At 43.9% G+C, this 15,204-nt stretch overlaps 1 protein-coding gene across 1 annotated transcript in view; it reads left to right on the forward strand.

Annotated features, from left to right (window-relative positions):
- Positions 1-12,055, forward strand: part of MRPS31 (mitochondrial ribosomal protein S31) — a 58,209-nt gene extending 46,154 nt beyond the window's left edge. Inside the window, exon 7 of the mRNA XM_062194330.1 lies at positions 11,864-12,055. Coding sequence (XP_062050314.1) covers positions 11,864-11,931 — 68 coding nt within the window. The 3' untranslated portion in view covers positions 11,932-12,055. The remainder of the gene's footprint in view (positions 1-11,863) is intronic.
- Positions 12,056-15,204: the final 3,149 nt, after the last annotated feature.

Below are 15,204 nucleotides of genomic sequence, written 5' to 3' on the forward strand. Positions count from 1 at the left end.
TGTTATTTATGTGCCAATAAAAGAATAATTTTTATTATTGTGTCACAGGTTAAAAATGTTTTGATAACTATGTTTCAACATAATTGGCATTTTTTGTAATTCTTTTTGTTCTATTTTGTGCTTTTTAAAAAAAGATTTATGTATTTATGTTGGGGGGAGAGACACAGAGAGACCTTCCATCTGCTGGGTCATCCCCAGATGGCTGCAATGGCCAGGGCTGGGCCAGGCTGAAGTTAGGAGCCAGGAGCCTCATCTGGGTCTCCCAAATGGGTGCAGGAGCCCAAGCTCTTGGGCGCCCCATCCTCTGCTGCTTTCCCAGGCTCATTAGCAGAGGATTGGATCAGAAGTAGAGCAGCTGGGCCTCAAACTGGTGCCCATATGTGATGCCAGCTTTGCAGGTGGAGGCTTTACCTGCTGCACCACAATATTGGTCCCTATTGTGTGCTCTTATGAACATTATTCTGAGAGGATCCCCATGGATTTCTCCAGAAAAACCAAAGAGGTCCTTGTTACAAAGAAGCACCCTTGGGTGGCTGCTGTGGTTTGCATATTTGTTCCCCTGAACTCAGGAATTTAGTCCCCAAAGTCACATGTGAATGGCACTAAGGACAGAAAGTTAATCCAATCAGGGTGTTTAGAGCTAGGGACTTTGGGGAGTGACTGGGATATAGATTAGGTCAGGAGGGTGCAGCTCCCATGACCAAATCCCAGCGGATTTCTAAGGAGAGAGAGGACTATGTCTATACTTGTGCTCCCTGTCTCTTGCTGTGTGATGCCCTGCACTGCCTCAGGACTCTGCCAACAAGAAAGACATTGCAGAGGTTGAACCAACGGGCCCAATCTTGGACTGTGAACTTCCAGAGCTATAAGCTAAGGAAACCTCATTATAAAAATTTATTTTCATGGGGCCAGTGCTGTGGCGCATTGGGTTAATGCCCTGGCCTGAAGCGCCAGCATTCCATATGGGCGCCGGTTCAAGACCCGGCTGCTCCACTTCTGATCCAGCTCTCTGCTATAGCCTGGGAAAGCAGTAGAAGATGGCCCAAGTCTTTGGGCCCCTGCACCCATGTGGGCAACCTGGAAAAAGCTCCTGTCTTCTGGCTTCTGATCAGCACAGCTCTGGCCATTTCAGTCATTTGGGGAGTGAACCAATGGAATGGAAGACCTCTCTCTCTCTCTCTTCTCTCTCTGTGTAACTCTGGCTTGCAAATAAATACATCTTTAAAAAATTTATTTTCATGTTCTTTGAAGGCAAAGAGAGACAGAAAAAGATCTTATATCCACTGGTTCACTTCTCAAATACCTGCAAGAGTCAGTGCTGGGAAAGGTTGAAGCCAGGAGCCCAGAGTTCCACCTTGGTCTCCCACATGGGTGGCAGGAACCCAAGCCTTCACTTGCTGCCTCTTAGGATTCACTTTAGCAGAAAACTGGTTTGGAAGCAGAGGAACTGGGATCAGACCCAGGCACTTGGATATGGGATGTTGGGCATCCCAACCAGCAACATAACCACTGTGCCAAATGCCCACCCATAAACCTCTTTTCTTTAAAAAGTTAACCTGCCTGGGGCACTTCGCTATGGCAATGAAAAGCAGACTAATGCAGCAGAGTTCTAGGAACCCTGCCCGAGAGCATAGCATATACAACCTTTTGGGCCACACTTTTGTAGTGGCGTACTGCAGTGTACATCCAGTGCCATGACCTAGCTGCCCTGCTTTCTGACACAGGCACCTTCTTCTTTCCCCACCCCACCCCATTCTTTCCATTCTCTGTTGGAGAAACCACTTGTGCTCATAATTTCCATCCTTATTTCCATAAGAACAATTAACCTGAATACCCAGCCAGTCCTTTCGCTGAGTCCCAGTCGATCATTAACAGCCATCTGTATATCTGGTTGAGTGGCCAGCATTATCTAGAGCCCTCCATCTTTCTCCACACATTACCTCTTTTCCACAATGACTCCCTTCTCCTATTGTCTCAAGAGCAAAACACAGCTATGACTCAGTACTCTGTCTCCTAAGCTTCTGCTATTCAAAAAACAAAACTCTGCCAATGTCCGGGTATGAGATTGTTTGTGTGGTTTTCACTTTAAACCATTTTAGATATGTGTGTGTGTGTGTATGTGTGTAGAGTAACATTAATCTGCCCCCTGGCTGTTTGCATGTGAAGTTCCCTAATATTAGGAGCCCGTACTCCTGGGGGAATGAGTTAGCATTTGAAGGGCCCCAGTCCGAAATGCAAAATGTGTTCTCTACAGGCAGGTATACAAGCCCTTAAAATGAAATGATAGGCTGTCTGGGCTTTGCTTGCAGGATGGGGGTGCAAAAAAGTGATGACACCTGGGAAGGAAGACCGGCCTTGAGTTGGTAATCGTAAAACCGTCTACAATTCAGCTTTGGAGGGTCATTTAAAAAGAGGAAGAGGCGGAATGTTAGCTCTATAGCTTCCAAGGACTAGGGTTGAAAATTTATTTGTACCCAACACAAATTGGGAAGACCTCCAGGGTCCTAAAGGTGCTGTTAGGTAAGGGACACGCTTTCCTTCAGTGCAGTGCAGTGTTGTCAGCATAGGTGTCCAAAGAGCAGAGTTTCTGATCTGTTCCCCTCCTTTCTCACATTCGCTCATTGTATCATCCATCCATCCCCACTAGATGAATAGATGGATAGTGAGAGTAGTGTGTGTGTGTGTGTGTGTAACAAGCTTTCCATCTTCTGGACTCCCAGAGCCAGGAAGTTAAGTCCACCTTAGCCCAAAGGGACCCAACTGGGGGAAAGTCTATTGATTCTCTTTGCTCACCATGCCATAACTGTGGCTTTTCCATTCTACATCACAACCTTTTAGCTCAAATGCCTACCATCAGCTCCTTATGTCATTATGTTCTAACTTAAAGAGATAGGATCTCTGTTGGCCATCTTGTCTCTATTTGGGTAGAACCTCTACCTGGAAACACACCACAGTGTGGGGTTAACCTGTGGCTAGGTCTCCTCGGTTTGAGCACCCTCTCTCCATTTCTATAGCTACCTCCATTTCAATAGCTATTGTAGAGTGAGTAGGTGGAGGAAAGGTGCCCCTTTGAAACCTGTGAATGGGAACATTTAGTAGTTGAGTGTGACAGAGGCATAGCAGGAAAAGCTGCCACCTGCAGTGCAAGTCTCCACTTCTGATCCAGCTCTCTGCTGTGGCCTGGGAAAGCAGTGGAAGATGACTTGTCCTTGGGTCCCTGCACTCACATGGGAGACCTGGGAAAAGCTCCTGGCTCCTAGCTTCAGACTGGCTCAGCTCCAGCCATTGCAGCTATTTGGGAAGTGAACCAGCAGATGGGAGACCTCTCTCTCTCTCTCTCTCTCTCTCTCTCTCTCTCTCTCTCTCTGCCTCTGCCTCTCTTTAACTCTTTCAAATAAAAAAAATTTTTTTTTAAAGTTGGGTGTGACAGCAAAATTACTGAAGGTATTCACATCACAGCCTTAACTTTCACAATCCTGCCTGAGAGAATGGGCATCACTCAACATCCTTGAACTTCAGACCCCTTATCTGTAAAATGGGTATGATAATCCTTGCACACGTTTGCTGTGAGAAGTAAGGCAGATAAAAGGAGTAGAACATTGAGCCTGATATATTGCAGGTGCTCAGTAATGAACAACAGGAATGAGTATTTTGGCCTAGCAATTAAGACATCGGTTGGGATGCCCATGTCCCATATGGGAATGTCCAAGTTCAATGCCTAACTGTGCTTCTGAATCATTTCCTGTTTATGGTGACTCTGGGAGACACCAGCAATAGCTCAGGTAATTGGGTTCCTGCCACTGCTGCAGGACAGCTGGATTGAATTCTTGGCTCCCAGCTTCAGGCTGGCCCAGCCCCAGACAATTGCAGGCATTTGAGGGAATGAACCTGTGGATGAGAGTTTCTCTCTCTCTCTCTCTCTCTCTCTCTCCATTTCTCTCTCTTTCTCTCTCTGCTTCTCAAATAAAAATTTAAAAAATAAAATAAAGTGCCCTCCAAGGGGAAAACACAGCCTTTGATAACTCTGCATTGTTGAAATGGCAAACTTCTGGGAACATAAACTGGTACAGCCACGGTGGAATACAGCATGGTGATACCTCAGAAACCTGAATATAGACTTACCATATGACGCAGCCATCCAGCTCCTGGCAATTTACCCAAGGGAAATGAAAACAACATAGGAAAGAATAATCTGTACACCCATGTTTATTGTAGCTCAATTCACAATAGCTAAGATACAGAATCTACCCAAATGTCCATCAACTGAAGACTGGAGAAAGAAATGATGGGATGTATATACCATGAAATACTACACAATGGTAAAAAAAAAAAAAAAAAGGAAAGAAAGAAAGAGTCCTGTCATTCGCAACAAAATGCATGAAACTGGAAAATATCATACTTGGTGAAATAAGTCATTCCCAAAAGGACAAATACCGTATGTTCTCCCTGGTCTGTGATAACTAATAGAGCACCTAAAAGATAATCTATAGAAGTGAAATTGACACTTTGAGATGCAATGACTTTGAACAGCCCTGGTCTCAACTGTTGAGGAACAGTTTTGTTTTGTTTTGTTTTTCATACTATTTGTTGAACTCCTTAGTATAGAGTTAACCCTATGTGTATAGTTAACTGAAAATAGATCTTAGTAAAAAATAAGATTGAGAGGCCAGCGCTGTGGCACAGTGGGGTTAACACCCTGGCCTGAAGCACCGGCATCCCATACAGGTGCCAGTTCGAGACTCAGCTGCCACTTCCAATCTAACTTTCTGCTGTGACCTGGGAAAGCAGTAGAAGATGCCCCTGCACTCTCGTGGGAGACCTGGTGGAAGCTCCTGGCTTTGGATTGGCGCAGCTCTGGCCGTTGCGGCCAATTGGGGAGTGAACCAGCAGATGGAAGACCTCTCTCTCTCTCTCTGTGTAACTCTGATATGGCATCCCATATCAGAGTACCTAGTTCAAGTCCTGGCTTTGCTTCTGGTTCTGGCTTCCTAGTGATGCACACCCCGAGAGGCAGCAGGTGATGGCTCAAGTACGTAGGTCCCTGCCACCCGTGCTGGAGACCCAGATGGAGTTCTGGGTTCTTGACTTCAGCCTGGTCCAACCTGGGCAGTTGTAAGCATTTGGGGAATGAGCCAGTGGATGGGAGACTGACTCTCTCTCTCTCTCTCAATAAAATGAAAAAAGAAAAAAAAAATTGGTGTGTGTGTGTAGCCAGTGATTACATCACCAGTTGACACACTTGCTTCCCATAATGGAGTGTGTGGTTCAAGTCCTGGCTCCTGTGCTTCCTGTCCAGCTTCCCGCTAAGGCACACCTTGAGAGGCAGCAGATGACGATTCAAATACTGGAGTCCCTGACATCCATGTGGGAGATCTCGACTGAGATCAGGCATGATTATCAAATATACGCGCCCTGTGCCTTCCCTTCCCCTGGGAGCTGTGCTGATACTTACAGTCGAGTCAAATTGATAAAGTGCCTCTGACCTTCAGCGGAGAGATGAATGCTGGTTCCAAATCTTCCACTGCCTGTGAAATTCTAATGGCTGGATTCGGCTTAGGAGAGCTGTCAGCCGAGGCAGCTTTCCCCCTAGAGTATGACTAATAATGGCACTTACTAAAATTGAAGTTAAAGTGCCTAGAATTCAAATTTGGGCAGAACATCTTAAGATAAGCCATGGTTTGGGACATTTTAAGTATATGCCTTGACTAACTCTTCACTTCTCACTTCATGATTTGAAAAACAAGAGGTGGAAATAAATGACGGAAGTAGAAGTTATATGACATATTGCTTCAAAGGTCTCTCCTCAGTGGATCTTAAAAGTAGGAGAAAAGAAGGCAGGGTGAGCGAAGCTCCAGTGTAAAAGATTGCAAACAGCTCAGAAAAACCCTGGAGGAACAGAGAAGTATTTTTGGTCGATGTAAATTTCCTGGGGTGATTGGCTGGTTTGCAGGGTATAAAACCTCGAGAATTATCTCTCACTGTCAAACCTGGCACAAGGTTGTAGGTGAAATGATTTCACGTGGCACAGTTTTGTCATTCATCTGCATCTCTAGTTTCCCTCTGGCTGTGCAAAACCAGGCACACCCCTCACTGACAGAATTGGAACCTACTGAGGCCCCTCCCTGTGCTCCCTAAAACCTCCCCCTGAAGTTGGGCCTGGTGGGCTGTGGAGGATTTGCATTTTCTCCTCTTGTCCTGGCTAAGAGCAGACAGAGCTCTAAGCCACCCCAGGGACCCCTTTTGCCCCAGCTGGCTGATTCTCTCCAAATACAACAAAAATTGCTTCTATGTGAAAGTTGCTGTTGCAAAATTTGTCTTATTCTCTGAAGCAGGGCTGCTTTATTAGGGAGACCATCTTTCTCCACATTTAATTTGTAATTGCTCTAGCTCTGCTGCTTCTGTGCCCCACCCCCCAGGGGCCAGCTCTGCCTGGTGACTATTGCACCCTGTGACCTACGTGGCATAATGATTCTCCATCAGCCCCGTAGGCACTGTGGGCTTTGTGATCATGGCTGTTCATCAGTCCACTTCCACAATTACTGTCACTGCTCAAAAACCCACTTCTGCAGATTCCAGCTTCCTGCTAACGTGCACCCCGGATGACAGCAAATGCTTGTGTTCTTGCCACCCACATGGGAGACCTGGACTGAGTTCTGGACTTAAAGACTTTGATGTTTCATTCCTGGCTGTTGGAGGCATTTGGAGAGTGAACTAGCAAATTGGAGCTCTTTCTCTGTCTCTCTGCCTTTCAAATAAATTTTAAAAATTTGAAAATTTTAATAAAAAGAGTTCCCCCAAATGAAACCAATGTAAGTTTTACCCAGCTAAGCTAAATATTAGAATAAAAGGCATAGACAAATCAGACATTTAATGTTAAAATACACTTTTATAATGAACAATTATGAAAATGGTAAAGACTTTATGTTACTTTTTTGTTTTTTCTTTTTCTTTTTTCCTTCTTTTTGCTATGTTATGTTTAAGACTTTATTAAAGTGAATTTTTAAAGGAGAAAATTTAAGGGCAGCTAAAAGATTCAACTTCTCTGAGTTTACTTTTTCTCTACAACTTGCTAGCCCCTTTTGCAAATTGTTACTAAGGCTATACACCACTTGGGGGCGCCAAAACACTAGTTTAAGGATTATTTTAACACCTTATTAAAGAGTGTAAAGAAAATGTTTGGGCAGATTTTTTGCCTCTTTGAAGAAGAACATGATCGTGGATGCTGGCAAAGAAAAGAAATGGCTCAATTAGAAGATCAAAACTAACTGACAAGTTACCATGAACAAAAGCTATGTTTCCTGTTGCTGAATGGCAACACAAAAACTTCATGCTTGCTTCCTGGCACCTCATAACTTTCGTGGGTAATTGAGTAGAGCCAAACAAATGACAAACTCAGTTGCACATGGTCTGCTATCTATTTTGATGGTTTAGAATACGTGACTCTAGAAATCTACTTTGTAGGGGCGGACGTTACAGCACAGTGGGTTAAGCTGCTGCTTGCCGCACTGGCATTCCTTATCTGAGGGCTGGTTCAGGTCCTAGCTGCTGCACTTCTGATCCAGTTCCCTGATAATGTGCTTAGGAAAGCAGAAGATGGCCCAAATGCTTGCGCCCCTGCACCAACATGGGAGACCTGGAAGAAGCTCCTAGCTCCTGGTTTTAGCCAGTCCTAGCCCTAGCTGTTGCAGTCATTTGGGGGAGTGAACCAGTGGATGAAAGATCTCTCTGTGTCTCTCCCTTGCTCTAACTCTGCCTTTCAAATAAATAAACGAACATTCAAGAAATAAGAAATATAGATTGGAATAGCTTCCAGAGAGATCGTTATTTGAGCAGGAACAGTTTTAGCCACACATTTGTGGAGTGGCGAGAGTATATGATAAGGAGTGGCCAGATGACATTCTTGGATGTTGGGTGGCATACTTCTCTGGATACAATAAATAACAAAGGCTCTGCTCATTAACTGGAAGCCAAGACCAACACTGTGAGAAAATGAGTATACTGTTCTAAGAAAGGGAGGGTTTTACAAATTATTTTTAGTTTATTCAAAAGAGTTACAGAGAGAGGCAGACACACACACACACACACAAAGCTGATGTGAAACACAGGGCCCAGCCTGGCAGGTCCATCCTGGGGTAGGCTTTGCCCTCTGTCCCTGCAAGGGGACAGCCCTGGACTGCAGGCGAGCTGAGAGGCAGGCAGCAGCGGTAACGTGAGCAGAAAGGGAGGCAATGGAACACAGGTAGTACCAGCTTCAAACGCAGGCCTTTGAGAGCATGTTTCTCTTCGCCTGGAGCGAGACCTGGGTGGGAGGTTATCAAGCCTCGGAAGGGAACTCCTTGAATGTCCTCAGCCTTAGTAGGCAGATGGCAAACCCTGAGAGGAAGGCGCTAGCTCACATTAGCTAATGTGATTCAAGAGGCCCCATCTGAGGGCAGCCTGGAGGAAGCCGCCCCGTCTGATCCAGGGGCAGCCACCCCCAGGGAGAGCTAGTCTGGCCCGGGGACACCTTTGAGAGAACCAAAGTGAGGCTGGGAGCAGGAGTTGCCCTGGAGTTTCTGGAGATGGAAAGGAGGGTCTTGTGGTTCTGCAGGCCCCGTAGAGGATGCCTGAGGATGCCTGCCTTGCCCTCAACCAGCTGGCCTCCTCCTCCCTGTGTGTAGCAGGGGCCAGAGGGAAGGAGTGCTTGGATGGGTGCGGTTGAGCTGCTCTGTGCGACCAACTGGAAGGTGCTGTAACTCCAGAGGGAAGCAGGGTCACGCTGGATTCTTGCTCGGGAGAGAGTTCTCTGGAGCATCAGCAAGAGGAACTGCAGATAAAGAAGCCCTGTAAACAGGCCTGCACTGCCTGCGGCTAATCCCACCACCCGCACCTTTCTCTCATTATCTCAGTGGGCGCCCACAGCAGGTGAGCACTGTTATGCCAATAATGCACTGACAGAGACTTCCCGAAGTTAAGAGCTGGAATTTGAATATGGTCTACTGCGGTTCTGATGACTTGCACTGAAGAGTGTTTGGTTGGTGACAGAGGGGTCGTAAGTATTAGATCTATTAATTACAGAAACACAATGAGTTACTACTGGTTAAAAGCAAACACTGCCTGGGTTTGTATCCCAGCCCCCAGACTTGCTAGCTCCGTGACTTTGTGCAAGTAGCTTAACCAACCTCCCTCTTTAACCAGCCTCAGTTTCCCCATCTGTAAAATAGTATCAGCTCCATGGGGTTTAGTGAAGATTAAACTCCCGGCATTTGCTAAGTGCAGGTTACGCGCATTGCTTTGTTCATAAACCATGCATCAGTGCAGTGGGTTTGTTTGAGACTTTGGCTCTTAAATTGCACTTTCTTTATTTAACCATCCTTTGAGATTCAGGTCTTTTCCTTCCTCAACTGAATGTTCAAAACCCAAGCTAACTTTCAGAACAACATAAACCATCATTTAGTCAGTGCGTGGGTTAGCTCGGGCTGCCATGACAGAACACCACAGATAGGGCAGCTCGAGCCACAGACATCAACTTTCTCAAAGTTCTGGAGGCTGGAAGAGCAAGATCAAGATGTGACTGCTGGGGCAGTGCTGTGGTGTAATGGGTTTAAGCTACCATCTGCAGTGCCTGCATCCCATATGGGTTGGACTCCCAGTTGCAGTCCAGCTGTTCCATTTCCAATCCAGCTTCCTGCTAACATGCCTGGGAAAGCTGCTGAAGATGACCCTAGTCCTTGGGCCCCTGCATACATGTGGGAGACTCAGAGGAGGCTCCTGGCTCCTGGCTTTGGATCAGCCCAGTTCCAGCTCCTCCTCCTCCTCCTCCTCCTCCTTCTTCTATAACTCCAGCTTTCAAATAAATAAGTAAATCTTTAAAAAAAAATCCAAAAAGCAAAAATGACCAACGCTGTCATTTGTGACAATACAGATGGAACTGGAGGCCATTAGGTTAAGTTAAAAAAAAAATAGAAAAAAAAAAAGCTAGGTACAGAAAGACAAGTAACATTTAAGCTCGTTCATATGTGAACTCTAAAAAAGTCAATCTCATAGCAGTTGATGGTAAAATGGTGGCTCCTGGAGGCTGGAGAGAGTAGAGGGGAAGGCAGGATAGGACAGACCGGTTCGTGGGCCCTGAGTTAGACAGGAGGCTGAAGTTCTGTTGTTTCACTGCACAGTAGGGACAGATAACAATAGCTTACTGTAGTCTTTTTTTGTAAGCTAGGAGAGAGAATTTTGAGTATGTACACAATAAATGACAAATGTTTGGTTAGAAAGATAATTTACCTTGATATATTTACCTTGATATATTACATGATATATGTATGTATCAAGACATCACACAGTACCCCATAAATACATATAACTCTTATGTATGCATTAAAATTTTTAAAAAGATTTTATCAGCAAAGGTAGCTAAAAGGGTCCTTGCTAAGAAAAAAAAATCTTTCACATTTTAAAATTTTTTGGTAGCAGTTATAATATAAATTGCCTGTATAATTTTAGCAACTTTTAAAATTTACTAATTCCAGCTCCTCCTGGTTTCTAATTTAAGATGTTTCCATGGTTATCAATTTGTTTATTAGTGACTAAATTTTTTGTGTATTTTAATTGGAGTGAAAATAGGGTGGCATTTATGATACCTTTTAATAGAACCCTGGTGTGCAAATACACACACACACACACACACTGACACATAGTTTTATGGTACATCTGCCAAGAATACCTAATCTAGAAATAACTGCAGAATCTGATAGTATAGGTGGTGCGCCTTGTCAGAAATACTTTGTTTATATGAAGAGATAGGAATCCCTTTTAATTGTGAAACTGAACATTAAAGTTAAGTCACTGCCTTCTTCCTAAATATGCATTTAGCTAGAGGAAGAGAAATAATGAATTCAGGGGAGGAAAGCTTCAGCACTCAGGAGCTGTCATCTTGTGACCCCCTCTGAGTGGAACACTTGTCTGTTTTTGAGAGAATCTATTTTGGAAGACTCTTCGGTCTGCTCTTCTTGAGAAAGACACTTGTCTCCCTTTTTTAATGTTTTTTAGAGCAACATCTAACACAAAATACATTGGGGAGACTGCATGAGATTACCTTTTGAGAATTTTACCCAAAAATGTGGTGGGTATTTGCTCTATTAGGCCACCATTTGGGACACCTGCATCTCATCTCAGAGCAGCTGGGTTCAAGTTCGGGCTCCACTTCCGATTCCAACTTGTTGTTAATGCTCACCCTGGGAAGCAGCCAGTGATGGCTCAAGTAGTTGAATCCCTGCCAATCACGTGGGAGACCTGGACTGAGTTCTCAGCTACTGGCTTCAGCCTGGCCCAGCCTCTCCCCTTGCGGGCATTTGGGGAGTGAACCAGCAAATGGAAGTCTCTCTCTTTGTGTCTCTCTATCTGCCTTCTACATAAACAAATAAATAAAAATATGTTTTTAAGAAAGAATTCTATCCAAAAGAAGAAACACAGAAAACCAAAGAATGCATGGTATCAATTCTCTGTTTCAATTATTTTAGAGAAATTTGCTCTATTGTTAAAGTTGTTGTATTGCTTTCTATACTGACATTAGCTGCTAAGTTGAACCTGCCAGTATCCTCATCAACTAAGCCCCTGAAATGAGTCAGATAACCTTATTTTTAACTGCTTTTTAATTGCCTGCCGAGACTGTCAAGCATAATGTAACAGGATTTTCAAAGCTTTTATAGGAAAGTGTTGGTGTATCAGATCAAATGAAAAGATGGGTCAAACATTCAGAATTCTCAACTTCTTTCTGTGTACTTTTGTTTTTCTTTCGAAGTTCATAGTTGCAGGCCATGGGTAAGTGGTAAAAATCCCTGCGGTTAGAGACCTTCCCTCAACTCTTGCTTTGATATTTCATGGACAGGACACACGTGGCTCCTGAATTCACAAAGGGCTGGGGAGATGTTGGCAACCAGCGTGCATAACATGTGAGCGTGAAGGAGCTGGAGTATGACTTGGAACAAACAGCAGTGATTCAGAAATCACGGATTTACTTAAGTTGAAGTAATTTGTATAGTAACAAAAACCGGCCCACGAGGTTGTACCGATGTCAAAGAACAAACATTTTATCCCTGTTTCAAAGCACTTTAAGACATGATTTCAATCCTTACAATACCTTTTTGAGGTACGTAGGTGGCAAGTCATAAGATAAAAACTCAAAATGCAGAGTAAATGGAACACTACTTAGGGAATAAAAGAGCTTCTGGTCGTGCTCTGTTGGTTTTCTGCTTTTCTTGAGAGATCCATTTGTGATTTTGCTTGATTACATTTCCCTATAGGACAGCTACGCTGGCATATTGACAAAGGGCTACGTGAGCTGTAGCCAGCCACCCCGTATCCTCAGCTCTCTGCTCACGCCAGCCCTGGCTGGAGGCGGCCGAGGGACGCCGCTTCGCTGTTTCCAGAGGCCCTGCAGTTGGGTGGAGCCATCTGTTCTTCCCCCACCCTCTTTCCCAGGTCTCTGTGGGGCTTCCAGGATGGCTGTGTTTACAGTGAAAAGTGAAAAATCGAGTCGCGTTTCAAATGTATAGATACCAAAGAGGAGAGACAAGACAGGTGAACATGGGATGATTGACTGGTTTTGCTTCCCTTGGTTACCGTGTACCACTGAGCATCCAAGTTCCACCTCTGCGGATGTCTGCCCTCAGTGGGATGCCCAGAGCAGCGCTCACTGGTCCTTACACCTAGAACTCCTGGTTTCCCCTTTGTGATTGGTTGGTAATTTAAAGTGCTCTGGGTAGAGTGGAATGCAGCCTCAGGTGAGCTCTGCCTAGCCCTGGCTGGCTGTGGTCCCAAGCCGCTGCCTGTTCCTGTCTACCATGTGAGGCTGCAGAAGAGAGGCTGGAGAAAAGCTTAGCTAAAGGCTGTTCCATTTTTTCTTCTTTTAATGAAAACTTGGGACATTGACACCCGATCCCACCCCATTCCTGCAGTCCGTTTTTCTAACAGTGCTTTAAAAACAGTTCCAATATTTTGTGTTCACTTGGCCGTAGAAGGGGAGATTCCAAATCACAGTGAGACTATCTTCCAAATAGAGAGGAACACAGGGGGTTGCTGTTAGTTTTGTTTACTGCCTCATGAAAGCAAACTTAACGGCTTTGACCAATTCCCACGTCGGTACAGTGGTGGAACCAAGTGAAGCACTACTGCACCATTGATGCTGTAAAATAGATGTTCATTTTCTCTAACTCCAAGCTTCTGAGGGAAGAAAGACTTTGAGAAAAAAAAAAATCCAGTGCTGATCACATTCTTTGGTGGGGATAGAGCTGAGTGTGTCTGTTGAACTTGGTTTCCTGTGCCTTGATTCAGGATAAGGAGAGCACTGGAAAGAGCCCAAGATAAACCCACCCTCTGGAAGGGCTGCTGGCTCTCGTTTTATATAGTCTGAGGCTGTCTGTGGAAAGAAGCTAGTGCCAATGGCTTGAAGTTCCCTATATCACTCCTGTTACACAACAGCAAACATCAGCATCATGGAGGTTTATGCTGTCTCCAGGCTTCCCTCATGAACATAAACTGTCCTGGGGTCAGACAGAACTGATTGCTGACCACGACATACACACACACACACACATATGTTCAAATGTCAATTTACTGGGGGAAAGGTTGAAAGATCACATTGGAGGCAGAAATGCTGTATTAAATAGGAGATGAGCTGTGGGTTTGGCTCATGTTAGGTTCAAGTCTGATCTATAATTAGATAAGCTTCCAAGATAGACTCTTATGTAAATTTATTAGCTCTTTTTGTACCTCAGTTTCAATTTCTTTAAAATGTAAATGAAAATTATCTTTACATTATTGGTTTGTTTGTACGATTGATTCAGATAACAGCTGTAACATGCTTGATCCATAGTTATTGGTGAAAAAAATAGAGTTTCTATTAACATTGGCACATAAAGAAAATAATCTCTATGTGTATATTCTGGTTCTTGGCAAAAAAAAATGGTCTATGGATTAGAACTGAAAGCATTTTGAAACAAGATATAGGTATCGACTTATGCGTCATCTTGTTTCAGATGCAAAAATCTGAAAAACAAGAGGAAGAGAGTTCAAGGGGCCTGGTCTTGGGCTGAGGGATGATTTTTCCAGGTTGGAATCTTCCAGAATTCAGGCAGGCAACACAACTGTCAAACGTTCTGTTTTCAATTTGTTGTCGAAAACACAGAATTATTTAAAGTACATATGGTGTCACATGTGGCGACAAATCCATTCTTCCTCCAGCACCGAATCAGCAGTCAGCTAACTAGAAATTCAACTTTTAAACGTTAAACTTTAGAATATAGAATATGTCTTATGTTTTAAAGGCTGTATTTGCTGCAAAATAGACACCTGATATCCTGGAGAAATACTCTATTCTTTTGTGGCACGGCAGACTGTGTATGGGTGGGCCCCGTGAGTCAGCCAAATGTGAAATTTGATAAACTCTCACCTCTTGCTTTTACACCCTAACTGACACAGTGACGATCTATCATTGCAAAAATACACGGAATTCAACCACACAGTCATGACTTCCCGTGATTGATGTTATCGACAAATGACAAGCAACATGGTGAGTTGCTGTGGAAGGCTGTTTCTTCTTCCTACCTTCTTCATCAACTACCTATCTTCCTCGGTAGTTTGTTTCCAGTCACCTTGGACTCCCTTTCCCTGCTATAATGTTTTGAAAATAGAGTGATTAGATTTTTTTTGAAAAAACTGGATTCTTATAAAACAGCAATTAATTTTTTGCTGCTTAACTTGAACATTCATGCACACTAGTTTTCCAAGTAAATAAGTAAAATGCCTTGTTCAACTTCTTTTCTGCCAAAAACATGCTGCCATCTGTGTTCTCCATGGTAGCATTTTCCTAGTTAATACATATGTCCCCCTCTTCTTTGGAAGCATGTGAGGAGCTTTAATATGACAAGAAGCAGAAATAAAAGAGTGAAAACACATTGTGTTTCAAACATGGATTCAAGCTTCAGATTTGTGACATTCGGAGAACTTGAAATTTCATGTGCCATCGTTTAATTTTACAGCAAATCCATGAGTCCTTGATGTTAGAAAAAATTCTAATTCTAATGTGGATGCAGTTTGAAACTTGGGAGAGTTACTGTGTTATCTCAAAGATGCTTAAGGACCTAGAGACTAATGCAGGCTGAATTTCATGTAATAATCTGAAAATGTCCAGTTAGAAAAGGTCATGTTGTGAAAGGCAGCACAATAGAA

This window comes from Lepus europaeus, chromosome 6, assembly GCF_033115175.1.
Source record: "Lepus europaeus isolate LE1 chromosome 6, mLepTim1.pri, whole genome shotgun sequence".
Classification (NCBI taxonomy): Eukaryota; Metazoa; Chordata; class Mammalia; order Lagomorpha; family Leporidae; genus Lepus; species Lepus europaeus.